Raw genomic sequence first — 14,760 nt, 5'->3', positions numbered from 1 at the left:
AGGATCATTTAAAATGACCATTTCCCTTTCAAACCCTCCTCTACTCAAATAAGGTCACATGTATGTTAATTTGCAACATTCAACAAAGTCTCTGAAGAGAGAAATACTGTGTAGAGAAGAGGGATGCCGGTTTGAGCCCACGGAGAGTTAAATTAATACGCTGGCTTGACCAGTTCCACTTCCCGTACATCTTCATTTGCCAAGCAACACAATCTATAGCCAACTGCTAACCAAGTCAATATGTGGTAAGACTAACAGCCACCCTAACTTGCCTTGATAATTATTCTCCTTTAACTGACATAATATTCAATACACTGTTGTTGAGAGCCATAATGATAAAATTGATGCCTTCAGGGCTACAAGACAATTGAGTTTTAGCCAGATAAAACAATTGGTGCCTAACAGAGCATTTTGGGGTTACACAATCTTCAGATACACAGTTCACACTCCAATTGTATGAGAATGCTGTATAGAAATATATTCAATGTTCTTTGTGCATATCTATTTTAGCATATATGATTTTTGAAGAATGGTTGCTACTAATCTAGTATTTCTGTATTAGAATAAGAGTGTACTATTATAGGTGTTTAATTTTGGTGCTTTTATTTTAAGTGAGCAAATCTGGTTGCCCTTTAACTTTTTTGCTCTTTTTCTAAGGAAGAAAAAAAAGAACAAAATGGTTTTCACAAAGAAACAGTAGATGATAAATGTTGAATGACAAAAAAAATCATTTAAATAAAATCTATAAGACATCAATTCTATCAATATAACAAGACAAGCTAAATCTAGAATTCTTCTAACATAAAACTCATGTATGATTTTCTCAAAATGTCAATTCTGACTCTGGAGAGCGACATTTAAACTGTATTTCTGAACCTGAGATTTCACCAAAATTCATCCTATGAGTGAAGATGCATCATAATTTAAGATTAACGGTAAGTGGCAAAGCTCTTTACACAGAACAACTTACCTCTCCAAATGAGAGGTTTTAATTTAGGGTGCTGCTGAATTTCCTTTCAGTTAATATGCTTTGCAGCTTTATATTAAGACTGTCATAAAAAAAGAATTTTTAAGGAACTATTATGAAAAGAGTACATTTTCTATATTTTCCTTGGAGATGTTGAAATGTTCAGGGGGAAAAAAGAAGCATGAAAATATTACTGGAAATAAAATAAAGAGCAGTTACAGGTCAAGGCAAAGAAGGAGAACAGCGCTAGAAAATCCCACAGGTTTTCTGTTTACTGCTGTCAAAATGCGACTGTGAGCTGTGAGCTGGGTGGGGAAGAGCAAATCAGCAGTCATTCATGCACATGTCTATTTGTTTGGACAGAAAAAGACAATGCAAATGCTCCAAGTACCTTAGGGAAAAAAATACGCATGTGGGAGTGGAACACACAACTGCGGTGTTGGAACTGAGCAGCAGAGTAAAAGCAGGGAAGCTGGAACTGAACTGGGACAAAACATTTCCGTTTTATTAAGCATACTGAGCCTCATTCAGAAAGCTCTAAGCAGGTTATTCCTAGGAGTAGGGTAAAATCCATCCTAAGTGGACATCAACTACCACATTGCAGGCATGACTGCAGAGATGCTGTGGAAGTTGTCTCTGAACCGGCACCATCAGCAACTGTGAAGCTGCCTCTGTGGTGGCTTACTCATCCTTGACCCTACCTCCCAGACCTTGTGCCCTCACCATATCCCCTGACCACCCAGGACTTCTTTTCCCACTCACCCACTGAAATGCCCCGATCCTGAGGCAAATGAGATAATGCTTGTGAAAATGCAGTTCTGTAAACGGAAAACGTAATACATAATTAGTCCCTATCATCATCCCTGTTTTCTTTTGAGGGCCAAGTTTTCCGAGCTTTCCAAGTCGACAACTCACTAAGATAAGAAGTTATTTTGTGCTAAACTGGTCCTGAGGTGGACAGGAGATTCCTTTTCTCAACTTCTACTCACCATCTCTTCCCGACTTTCCTGTCCTGGTGAACACAGGAACACTCCCCCGGTGTTCCTTGCATGGGACAATGATGGGGAAGTGTGTGTTTTATTCCAACTTTAAAGGGGGGCAGGTAGAAGAAGAAAATTGCAAGGAAGGTTTGAGGCTGCCCCCTCATCATACACCAAGCTGAGAAAGCAAACCCTTCATAAAACACAAGGGCGGTATCACAGGAACGCACCCCTTCCTACAGGACTTCCTAAACCAGGAAGGCGCAAACAGAAACAACTGCTTCTGGTTCTTTCTTCTTCTTCTGGTTCCTTAGCAAATGTCAACATTTGCTTGAGATCCTACCTTCTCAAATTTGAGCCTCCTTTAGGGTAAACGGTTAAACCACAGGCAAGTCTTTTTAGAACTTGATGTTCCCAAATCCAAGACAGGCAACTATAAAATATTTCAGATGCAAAGGACACAATGCACAATGATACATGATAGACAGAAGTAACAGGCAAACACCTCAGGAGGTGATAGGAAGCCTATGCCTCTCAGCCTAGGCTCCCATCAGACAAGAAGTGCCATTGTCAGAGGTGGGAGGGCAGGCTGGGGAAGGAGGCATGGAGGCAGATACCTGTAAGCCATGTCTGACTGCTTCAGAACATTGAATTCTGAAGGTTGTGACCCTCATAGAGTCAATGAGGGCAGATGAGCTGTCAAGCAAGGGTTTATGTTAGTTACAATTTTTCCTTTGATTGGGAGGAAGAAAGAATCGTTATGGGACTTGAAAAGCAGGAAAACACAACATCTACAAATTACGTGGTGACAAAAAACACAACATCTACAAATTACGTGGTGACAAAAAGCTCTAAATTATGTATACTGCATTGAAACAGATGAGGGAGAAAACTGATTAGGTATTTTTGTCATGACGGTAGTCCAGAGCGAAGGCTGCATAGTGGAATGGACCTGGGGGGAGGGATTGTATAACACTGAAAGAATTTTTTTTTTTACTTTTCAAAGAGAAGAAGGAACTGGAGGGGAGAGTGGGCAGGGAGAAAAGTGCAACAATGAATGAATGGAAATCCAAAATCTCTGTAAATTTTCATTAATAGTAACAATAATAGCTCTAAAGAACACCAATCTCAGAAAGTCATATGCTTGTTACCCACCTTGGAAGCCTTACTCTTGTTTTTGTTGTGCCATTGAACTGACTAGGGCTTAGATAGCAAACCTGTGACTAACAGAATCTGCACCTTGCTCTATTCTCACTCTTCATAGGGCCAAAATCAGACCTGTTCAGAGGTCAGAAAGCCACACTGGTGGTGGAGAGTTGACTTTTAAGAGGTGCAAACTCACGTTAACACTTATCAACAAATCACTTTGCCCCTCCTAATCCTTACATGGGAGCCGTCCTGTCTACTTGAACATCTGTCCGCCACTCCAGTTCCCTGAGCCCCCTAGCTATGACCACTTAACCAGAGGCAGTGTGTGCCGTGTCCATGAGGGGCAGGAAAGAGACTGAGTTTACCAGCGACTGGTGCCCACCCCCGCCCAGGGCTGGCTGCGTCCGCCATCCTCCCCCTACCTGAAGGATGTATCCCCGCACGTAGTCTCGCAGCGTCCAGCCCAGGCCGTGAAGGATGTGCAGCACCTCCTCCTGCTTGAGGACGCTGAAGAGACGGTCCAGCAGGATCTTTAGCCGCACAGGCACCGCCTGCGTCCCGTAGAGCATCAGGCTGCTGATGTCGAACACCACGTTGGACTGAACAATCTCCACCTGGGTGGGGTGGTACAGGTGCTGCGTGCTGAGTTTATCCAGGGCTGAGTGATCCCACCAATTTCCAGAGGCAGAGGGGGTGAGACAGAGAGGGAGAGAAAAGAAACAGACACCAGTTACTGGAAGTTACTGGAGCCGCATGGCTGACGGAGGACGACCATGGAGGTTTAAACATTCCAATGTGACCACCCTCTTCCTACTCCCTACTTCCCTCTTTTCCAGAAGTGCAAACTACAGAAAATACAAAACATATTCAACAAGCAGAGTCACTTAGTTTTAAGCAGCTATGGCTGCATCTAAAATCCCGATTATTTAAATTGCTAACTGAATATGGTGCAACCCCAGTTCCTGGGTGCCCTTCCTCCTACCAAAACCAATCCTCAACATAAGTCACAGAAAGAAGCCCAATTAATCTAAGTTTACCAAAGACGACCCATGAGAACCTTCATGAGAAATGAAAAGGTTTTTATTACACTATAGGGTTGCTGCTTTTGAATTCTGCCCTCTAATTCTGACTAAATCAACCCCTGTTAAGTGCCTTATAGGGTTCCCTATGCTATCACAAGGGGGACTTGTGGCAAATCTATGGGGAGCTGCACAGCTAACCTGAAGGCTGTGCTATTTTGTCAGATGACATCACCAGTAACTCCTCCAGGGAAAGATGGGTAATCTCCTCCAGTCTGATTTACAGCCTCAGAAATCCAAAGGAGTGTCAACTAGGAGGAGGTTCCCACTCCCAGAGTCATGCTGTTGTTAGGAGCCATTGAGTCAAGTACAACTCACTGCAACCATATGAACAACAGACCTGAACCCTGTCCTCTCCTGAGCCATCCACCCCATCTCTGACACACCCGAACTCACTGGGAAGAGGCACTGTGTCAATCTACTTTGTTGAGGGTCGTCTTCTCTTTTGCCAAACTTTTCCTTTGCCAAGTGTGAGGTTCCTCTCCCAAGAATAGTCTCTCCGAGCAACACGCCCAAAGTATGTGTAAGGAAGCATCATCATCCTTGTCTCTAAGGAGCTCTGACTGCACTTTCTCCAAGACATAACTGTTTGTTCTTTTGACAGTCCACGGGGTATTTAGCACTCTTCTGGAACAACATAACTCAAAGCCATCAATTCTTCTTCTGTCATCCTTATTCGCTGGTAATTAAAAATTCCAGGCTTGGCGAGCAATTCATTGATGATCATCAAAACTGACTGATACAGTAATGAGGTGAGAAATTGTACCATAAAGGCATTCCTGGTGATTATGGGGCCCCAGCGTGTTAAAAAGCTAATCATGATGCCCCACATCTCCAGCAGTTTGATGCCACTCATTACTCCTTAGGAGAATGACGGGCAGTGTCTTCCCCTTAAGATCTATGTACAGGACTGGAAACCTGGTGGCTCATTAGCCAGGGGTCACATGTGTTGAGGAGACTACAATATAATCTTTACACAAGCAAATCACCACCTTTTCTTCCACAGAGAGCCTGGTGGGTTCAAATTGCTGACTTTTTTTTAGTCACAGAGGCTTAACCATTGGGCCACTAGGGGCCATTAGGGGCAAAAGATTTTAGTTCAGGAAATAAGGAAAGCTGACATCACTGTGGTGGCTGAGAATTTTGGCACAGCTAAATTGGCTAACGGAAATATCAGGATTTGGTTCTCCTGATTTTCTGCCTTGGTGCCCACTTTTAAATATTCTTCTTGTTCTCTGGCATGGTGGGGACGGAGGTTACTCAAGAAAAGAAAATTCAAGTCCTAACTTAGACACTTTATCAACACCCTTGAACAAAGGTTGGTTATCACTTAAAAATGAGGGTAAACAATGAAAATAAAAATTTAGTAATTTCAGGGGAGCTCTGGTGGCCTAGTGGCAAGGAACTGCAACTACAATCCCAGAGGCGCACGGTACAAATCCACCATGCTCTGCTGGGGAAGGAGGGACAATCTCCTCCTGTACCAGTCAGATCTGATTTGACGGTACACTCACACAAAAATAATAAAAAAAATTAACAAAAAAACACAACAAAAAACAAAACAAAACAAAATTTAGTAATTTCTATGTATTTCAGTAACGCTTTTCTGAAAATTTAGGACTGATCATTCTCAGAATAAATATTTTTTATTAAATGAGCATCTGAGAAATTGTGATTTTTTTCTCTCTCTCTCCTCCATCGAATTCCAACTCTCTCCCTACAACTGGAAACCAAGGAGGGTCTGAAGCTCTGAACATATCTGAACTACTCAGATCTTGTACATAATTCTGCCTCTTTTTCTTTTAAAGTGAACCAAGAATGTAATATTGTCTCATCAAAAATATGATGCAAAGATTAGCACTAAAATGAATTAGAGTACTTGCAACTCCTTGAAAGAACGCCAGAGACTAAGAAGCTAGAGCTGTCAGAAATGCACAGCCATGCTCTTCTGGAGATGAGGTAAGATAAACACCTGCGGTGGAAGGGTGACCATCTAACTTCAAGAATCTGGTGAATGAGTGTCAGACTACACGGAAGCCCAGGACAGAAGAGCAGCCAAGATTTTCCACAAATCCTAAACAACTACCAACTGCTTTTCCTAAAAATATTATCAGGTAACAGGATGGGCTACAGTACAAACACATGCTTTCGGCAACTCCAATTTTAATGCACCGGTATTTCTGCATAATAGTGTAGATATTTAAATGCATAATAATGTAGATATTTAAAAGTGCACGCACACTTATTTCCAGTATTTCAAATGTATTTTTTTTCAGGGCTCCTCCTCCACTCTCATTTCCTCCTGACTGGTGGACACTAGAGAGTCCATGTACTCTTGATAAATTGCTTTCTTAAATCCACAGTGTAAAGGCCCTTATCATTTACCCGCTGGCTTCATTCAACACATTTCCTCCCAGGAATACTTTGTCAAAGAGTTCGGGTTTCCTCATACTTCATTTCTTGCAGCTGATTTGTCTGATCTTTCCTATTCTAGTGGTTAAGTCAACTTTGAATAAATAGCCTTAAAAATTAATTTAACATTTGGGAAAGATAAGGAATTCACTAGCCTAGGGATTGAAGTCTTCTTTAACTCCACAGGGCATTTAGGCAGCAGAAAAGCAGGAAAGAGGTATTATCATCCCTGTTCTTCTTTAAGAACAGCTTCACTACTCAGCTTTCTGCAGAGTAACTACTCTGCTTATAGAATCAAGTGACCATATCAGGGGAAATCACAACAACCAGAGTCTGCTCCTCCCTTCATGTCCCATTTCAACACAAAAGGCACTGTTAGAACCATGGAAAATAGGAACTCAGAAGGGTTCAGTAAAAGGAAGGAAGATGACACAAAATCAAGACTGTTGATGTAGATGTTTGGCACCTTGCACTCCTGCACTGAGCATTGGCAAGTCTGCATACACAGACATTCAAATGCTAGTTAAACTCTGTGAGCTTTCTCTTTCCAGCTCCTTATAAATATCTGAGTATATCAGAGTGAGGCCTGGAAAACTAATATGCCCTAGACCACAGGCAACAGCCTCTGTTTTAAGAATGGACAAGTGATCGAAATCTGAACAATAGAGACGGAATTCCGTATATGGTTAAAATGAAAGCATTTCCTCTGCTCTGAATCTAATATGTATGCTTACGAACACAGCCAACATGAGGCAGAACTGTACTGGAAAAACAAGTGCTCACAACATCTTTTGATCTATAAGATCTGGCAGTGCCTGAGGCTGGTACTATCCCTGGACTTTGTAGTTATGTAAGTTAACAAAAGCTCTCTCATTTCACTTTCTGCCCCAACTTCCTCATAGTAAGTGGGATAATATACCTGGAAATTATAATTTAAAAAGCCCTAATACATTGATTAACTAATACATTCATAACTAATGATTGTTTGGCTTCACAATCAACACTCTTGGTGCCAGCCCAGGAAAACAAAAGACGAATTGCACCAGGAAAGTCTGCTGTCAGGGACCTCTCCAGAGTACTGAATGATGGCAATGATGCCAGTCTAGAGCCTAACCTAAGGCGCATCTGATCCAGGCCATAGTCTTTGAAATTACTTGCTGTGTACCAGAGAGGTAGAAAATGACTAGGGATGACAGAAGAAGAATCAATACCTTTGAGTTGTGGTGCTGGAGAAGAGTATTGAATATATCACAGACTGCGAAGAGAACAAACAGGTCTGTCCTGGAGAGAGTAAAACCAGGCTGCTCCTTTAAGGCAAAAATTTTAAAATTTCATCTCATACTTTGGGCGTGTTACAAGGAGGGAGCAGTCCTTGGAGAAGGACATCACGCTTGGAAGAGTAGAGGGACAGCACAAGAGAAGAAGGTCCTGAGTGGGATGGACTAAGTGACTGGAGTAATAAATGGGGCTAGAGGTGTCAGAGACAATGAAATTGGCTCAAGATAGAGCAGGGTTCAGAGCTGCTGGACATAGGGTTCCTATAAGTCGAAGTAGACTATGTGACATATAACAACAACAATAACAAACAACAAATACAAGAAGGCATGAGGTTTGAATCCATTGACTGCTCCATGAGAGACCGTTGGTCAATCTCATCCCGTGTGATTCACTGCCTGTGAAACCGCACAGGGCCAGCTATGGATCAGTCCTGACTTGCCAGCACACCACCACCACCATCACAGCAACAGTTACTCACATACGGCATCCCGGGGGGCCTAGTGACTAAGGAGTTGTATTGTCAATGCAAAGAGAGGTGACTGAATTTACCACTTGCTTTTAAGGAGAAAGATGAGCAATCTGCTCCTGTGTGCTTTCTGTCTTCTGAAAACTCACTAAAGGGATTAGCTATGAGTTAGTTCAAACTGGATGGAACGATACAACAGTATTACAATAATACAACAAAGAGTCCTGGTGACATAGTCGTTAATCAGTAGGCTATTAAGGGAAAGGTCAATGGTTTGAACCCACCACATACTCTATTGGAGACAGAAATAGCAGAATGCTTCGGAAAAGCAGCAGCCTGGGAGACCTATGAGGCAGTTCTTTTCAACACATAGAGAACTGGTTCACTGCAAGTCAGAATCAACAGTGTACAACAAAAACTACCTTCTGGAGAACTTCTCCGCCTGGACTCCATGGCATAGGCAATCAGTGGTTCTCCTTACTGTAGATTAGTTCCAGGTCAAATCCAATGCATAGTATCTCCACTGACTGGATGAAATTATTTTTATCAATCTTCTACATAAACCATTATATACATGGTGATAAAAGACTTCAAGATCATGAACAAGATGGAAACGATCATCTAAGTAGTAACTGCATACTACGCTTCATTCTAAAGCATTACACAAATCTCCTCTAACTCTTTTAAGAAAATGAACCCACATGGTATTACTAGTAATAACTTTTCAGAGATCACAAACTCGACCTAAAGTCATTTAGCAATAACTTTAAAGAAGATTTTGCTTCTAACAAGTGTTCAGATAAATGATCAATAAAGACATTTTTGGTATTTACAAGTCTTCATCACACTCCATCACACTTTATCAACTCCCCAGAGTCTGGGCGTCTCACCTACACCCTGCTGAAACAAGCATGTCAAAATCCACCACTAACCACCTCACAACGCACTCCAACGGCATTCTCCACGAAGACTGTGATTGTCTTTGATCTCTTCATAGAAGCTAGCCCCACTGAGCAGCAATTATAGTAAAACGCACTCCTCCTTCATGCATGTTGTTGTTAAGTGCCGTCAAGTCATAGGCGACTCACAGTGACCCTATGAACGAAAGTCCTTGACCCTTGCAGGACTTTCATCCTTTCTCCAGGTTCATAGGGTTTCTGGAGGCAAGTTATTTATGGAAGTGGATGCCACTCCTGCTTCCAAGCTTGTTTTAACTGGGGAGCCCCACCAAATGCTGTCCGCCACAGGTAACTATTCTCCCATTTGACACATTGGTGTCACAGTGTTTAGATTCACAGCAACCACAGTTGTCTCTGTAAGGCAAGTGGACATACCAGGTCTATACAACCTACAAGAATGTTTGACCCAAAACAATTAAAAACTGGCCTGGGGGCCGCAGATTAGAGTCACCCACTTTTGGCTTGGTAGCATCACTTTTGGTACACTGAGCCAGCTGGTCTCTCTAGTAAAATTCTAGCAGACTGCACTCCTCCTTAATGCATACACATTTTTATTTATTCACCAGCCTTTAGTAACTTATTACTGACACAAGTGCTGCTTGCAGATGTACAAGTATACAGCAGATTCCATTTTCAAAGTTAGGTATGTACACATTCAAGAAGGAATGAAGACAATGATGATGAACGTTCATAATTACCATTATTACCTGGAAGGTTATACTCTGGCTATACTGCGGGATCCTTTTGCCTAAATTTCTTTTAGGATTTGAGTTTCTCCCTCATTGTATTTGAGTCAGAACTGGCTTCCAGCTGACCTTCCAGGGGGATTTCAAGGGTTGTACACGGCACAGGAAGAGAGGACTCATTTTTCTCTCCAAAGCAGTTGGTGGATTTGAACCAACAGAGGCATCACCTTTGGGTGAGCAACTTCCTTCAGACCACACCACCAGCGTTCCCTCGGGATCTGAGTGGGGATCAAGAATCTCTACTTCTAACAAGTCACCAGAAAAAGCTGTTGCTTTTGCTCAGGGGACAGATTTTGAGACTAATAACTAAAGGTACATGTATAAAAGAGCCGAGTTCTCCAAGAAAGTCCAATGTTAAAACAAAATATTTGGAGATGAATCCACAAAGATCAAAAAAGCAGAGTATAAGGAGTCTCAATCTTGAAAGAAACCTAGTGAAATCTTATAATTTTTTTTCTTGCTAACAGGCTATACAGTATACTAATTATTTTGTAAAATGAAAAGGATTTGATCCCTTAAAGAGTTCAGAAGTGTGGTTATAACAACTTGCTGATCAGGACACAATGTCCTTGAGAATGAAGACAGTGAAGGACTCTCAAGGGACTTCTAAAGGACAGCAAAGATGGAGTGATGTCTCATTCAGCTAGAAAAATTTCCATTGTTGATTATGGTATAAGGCTCCCACCTGCCCCACCAAAAAGCTCCATGGAAAATTAAGTTGAGGGCCAAGGCAGGTGCAGAGAAAAGAGGAGGACATTTCTATAATAGTCCAGTGAGACATGCTTTAACCCGCTGGACTTCATGCTATCATACGAATAACCCTGCGTCATGAGATGTTCTTCCTACAGGTTACAGGCATCACAACTCAACTTCCAGATCCTGAACTTCCACATTTACTCGGCCCTAAAACTGATCAGGTAGCAGTTTCATTCTATTGACACAGGGTCACAAGGACTGTCAAGACAACCTCAGAGCACCTAACAGCAACAAAACTGACTTAGCCAAAACCAGACCTGTTTATACATTCAGAGTAACCACTGCACTAGCCATCTCTTCTGGAAAAACAAAACAAATCACCCCCTCGTTTATGACAAAATACAGGCACACCCCAGCTCCTTAGTCACACTGGACTCTGGTACCAAAATAAGCAAGTACCTGCAAAGTTTGTGGAAAGCCTCCTATAATGATGGTAAAGGCACCATGACTTCCTAAAGCTGCCTCTTTCTCTAACTATGACCATAAAGGTAGGGTGTAGATAGAACCTGGTAGTTGAGCCACATTGAAATGAAGAAAATTCAGATATAATGCAAAATGGAGCACTGGTAATGACCTTACGATTTCTATCCCATCTATTTTAATAATGTACATCACTCTTTTGAAAGTATCTTGTGAGAGCAAAGCAGAAAGGTCTAATATTGAAAATGGCTTTCCACCTCCATTTCAAAGGTAAATGATTCTTTTCAACTCTTCTCAATGCTTATCCCTAGGAGGTGTGCTCTGGGGCTTTCTCTCCAGGTGACGGCACACACCTCCTGCTCTTTTAGATCCAGTTAAAATACCTTCCTTGGTCTACAGACTTTGTCAGTTGTACGGTCTGAAGCTTGTGAACAGAAACTGCCCAGGATTTCTTTCAGAAAAGGTATGAATCATTCATACAATCTAATTAATCAAGCAATACAAAAATATTAAATTCAAGGATCAGCAATCATCTTTTGTGTCCTAGAAAACATTTTCTATATCTCAAAAAACCGCAAATTAAAGTATAACCTGATGCTAAAATAGTGCCTGTTTACCAGTATCCAAACTTTCTTTGATTTAACACATAAAACAAAATATCAATGAGATCTAGAAAATTTAGTATATTTTTAAAGAAGCTTTTTATTCATTTGTTACTAAAGTGAAAAAAAAATTGTATTACGATATACACAAAGAAATACATTTGACAAACTATTACCAGGCCTTTTTGAATAGTCCTCATTTTATATGTAACACAGGTATTTTACAGTGCAATAGTAAAGTAACAACAAGAAGCAATGAGAAATAGAATTTTTTTTATAATTGAATAAATTGTGTTATGCCTACATTTTATTACTGAATATTATCGTAACCTATTTTCTAAAATCTGTTGAATAATTTATCACTGTGCTTTTATAAATTTCCTGATGAGCCAGAATTACAAAATGAATGAAACTTTGGAATGTGAGGAACTTAGAGGTATAGTCAAATGAGCAGCAGGGGAAACACACGTCCCCTGAGCAGCTGACCGTCTGACTGACCCTTCCTCTGGTGAATCCAGCTGTTGTTATGTGTTGTACAGTCAGAAGTGAAAGGTTGCTGATGGAAGGAGACGGCCCATCTTTCTGTCATGGAGCTTCATGGATTCGAACCACCACCCTTTACTTCAGTAGCACAACTGCTAACCAGTAAGTAGTCCACTAACATTCCCTTGGGTAATCCAACTAACTACTCCTATTCAGTGGAAGCGATCCTAAACGGTGACTTGACTTCTATGCAACGTCTTGGCTCACTGTCAATCCAAACATTCCTAGTATTATAGTAAATGTAACTAATGAGTAGTTAGGGAGTTGTGGAAATTATAGAATAAGATCACTAATATCATATGTTGTTTTTGTTATGTGCCGTTGAGTTGTTTGCGACTCATAGCGACCCTATGTACAACAGCCCTAAACCCTGCTCTATCCTGTGCCAATCTCATTGCCTCTGACACACCCATCCCGATTACCCCAGTCACTGAATCAATCCACCTCAAAGAGGGTCTTCCCCTCCTGCGCTGTCCCTCCACTCTACCCAGCATGATGTCCCTCTCCAAAGACCTGTCTCTCCTTACAACATGTCCAAAGTATGTCAGACGAAGCCCCAGAATCCTTGCCTCCAAGGAACAGCCTGGTTTAATCCTTTCTACGATGAATCTGTTTGTTTTCTTGGCAGTCCATGGTACATTCAATACTCTTCTCCATCACCACAGCTCAAAGGCGTCAATTCTCCTTCTATCCTCCCTAGTCATTGTCCAACTCTCTGATGCATAACAAGTGATTGCAAGGACCATGGCCTGTATCAGGCAGACCTTAGTCTCCAGAGAGACACTGTTGCTCTTGAGTATTTTGGAGAGGTCCCTAACTGCAGACTTTCCCATCGCAATACGGTTTTTTATTTCTTGGCTACTGGTGCCAAGAGCATTGCTGAAGATTATCCAAAAATGACTAGAACAGGACATTGACAGAGAACTTCTAGAAATAAAAGCTAAGTTTGGAAGAAGCTGTGGCAGCAGGGATACCATTGCTGATATCAGATGGATCTTCGCTTAAAGCAGAAGGAACCAGGACAGTGTATACTTGTATTTTATCAACTACACAAAGGCATTCGACTGTGTGGATCACAACAAATTATGGCTAACATTGAGAAGAACGGGAATCCCAGAACACTTGATTGTGCTCATGTGAAACCTAGATCAAGCGGCTGTTATCTGAGCAAAGCAAGGTGATACTGCCTGGTTCAAAATCAAGAAAGCAGTGCTTCAGGGAGGTATCCGTTCTCCGTATCTTTTCAGTTTGAAGGCTGAACAGATTATCTGAGAAGCTAAACTTTATGAAGAAGAATGTGGCATCAGGATTAGAGAAATTCTCATCAATAACTTGCATCATGCAGATGACATGACCTTTCTCTCCACAACTGAGGAAGATTTGAAGCACTTGCTGCAGATGATCAAGGAATGACACCTTCAACATGGATTAAACCTCAACATAAGGCAAACAAAAATCCTCACCACCAGACCTATAGGCAGTATCATAGTAAATGGAGAAGAGACTGAAGTTGCTGACAGTTTCATCTTGTTTGGATTCACAATCAACACCAATGGCATCAGCAGTCAGGAAATCAAGATGAGTTGCAGGGCAGGGTGGGGGAACTCAGCTGTTACGGGCTTCTCCAGAGTGCTACAGAGCAAACTCAGTCTAGAGACTAAGGTGCACTTGATCCAAGCCATAGTCTTGTTAATTGTTTGCTATGCATCTGAGAGCAGGGCAATGACTAAGAATGAAAGAAGAATTACTGATGGTTTTTAAAAATTTTTTTATTTTATTTTATTATTTTGTGTGTGTGTACCATCAAATCAGATCTGACTGGTACAGGAGATTGCCCTTTCTTCTCCAGCAGAGGATCTGGTGGATTCGGACCGTGTACCTCTGGGATTGCAGTGCAGCTTCTTGGCCAGTAGGCCACCAGAGCTCCCTTTACTGATGCTTTTGAGCTGTGCTGCTGCAGAAAAGTATTGAACATACCTGGACTGCCAAGAAAAGAATCGAACATACCGGGACTGCTAAGAGAGTGAAGCCAGGTTGCTCCTTGGAGGCAAGGATTTTGAAACTCTATCTCACATACGTGGGCAGGTTTTCAGGGGGGCACAGCCCTTGGAAAAGGGTACTGTGCTTAGGGCACAAGGTCAGAATAGGAGGGGAAGATCTTGGATGAGATGGATTGACACAGTGACTATGGTAATGGAGTCAGGTGTGTTGGAGGCAGTGAGGTTGGCTCAGGAAGAGCAAGGCTTATAGGTGTTATTTATGGGGTCACTATGATTTGGAGTCAACAACACATAACAACAACAGTACCCTAATGGTAAGGAGTTGCACCGTTGACAGAAAGGTTCGAATCCACCAGCTACTCCAGAGAAAACAGATGGGTGCTCTCCTCCTACGTGGTTTCAC

General features: G+C 41.8%; 1 protein-coding gene across 1 annotated transcript in view; it reads right to left on the bottom strand.

The window, feature by feature from the left end:
- The window catches only part of BNC2 (basonuclin 2), a 360,393-nt gene that overhangs the window by 149,138 nt on the left and 196,495 nt on the right, over positions 1-14,760 (bottom strand). Inside the window, exon 4 of the mRNA XM_006881284.1 lies at positions 3,519-3,754. Coding sequence (XP_006881346.1) covers positions 3,519-3,754 — 236 coding nt within the window. The remainder of the gene's footprint in view (positions 1-3,518; positions 3,755-14,760) is intronic.

Source organism: Elephantulus edwardii, unplaced genomic scaffold (assembly GCF_000299155.1).
Source record: "Elephantulus edwardii isolate Elephantulus edwardi_28Jun2011 unplaced genomic scaffold, EleEdw1.0 scaffold00014, whole genome shotgun sequence".
Lineage (NCBI taxonomy): Eukaryota > Metazoa > Chordata > Mammalia > Macroscelidea > Macroscelididae > Elephantulus > Elephantulus edwardii.
The sequence above is the reverse complement of the archived record's forward strand: the minus strand, read 5'-3'. Positions and strand labels throughout refer to the sequence as shown.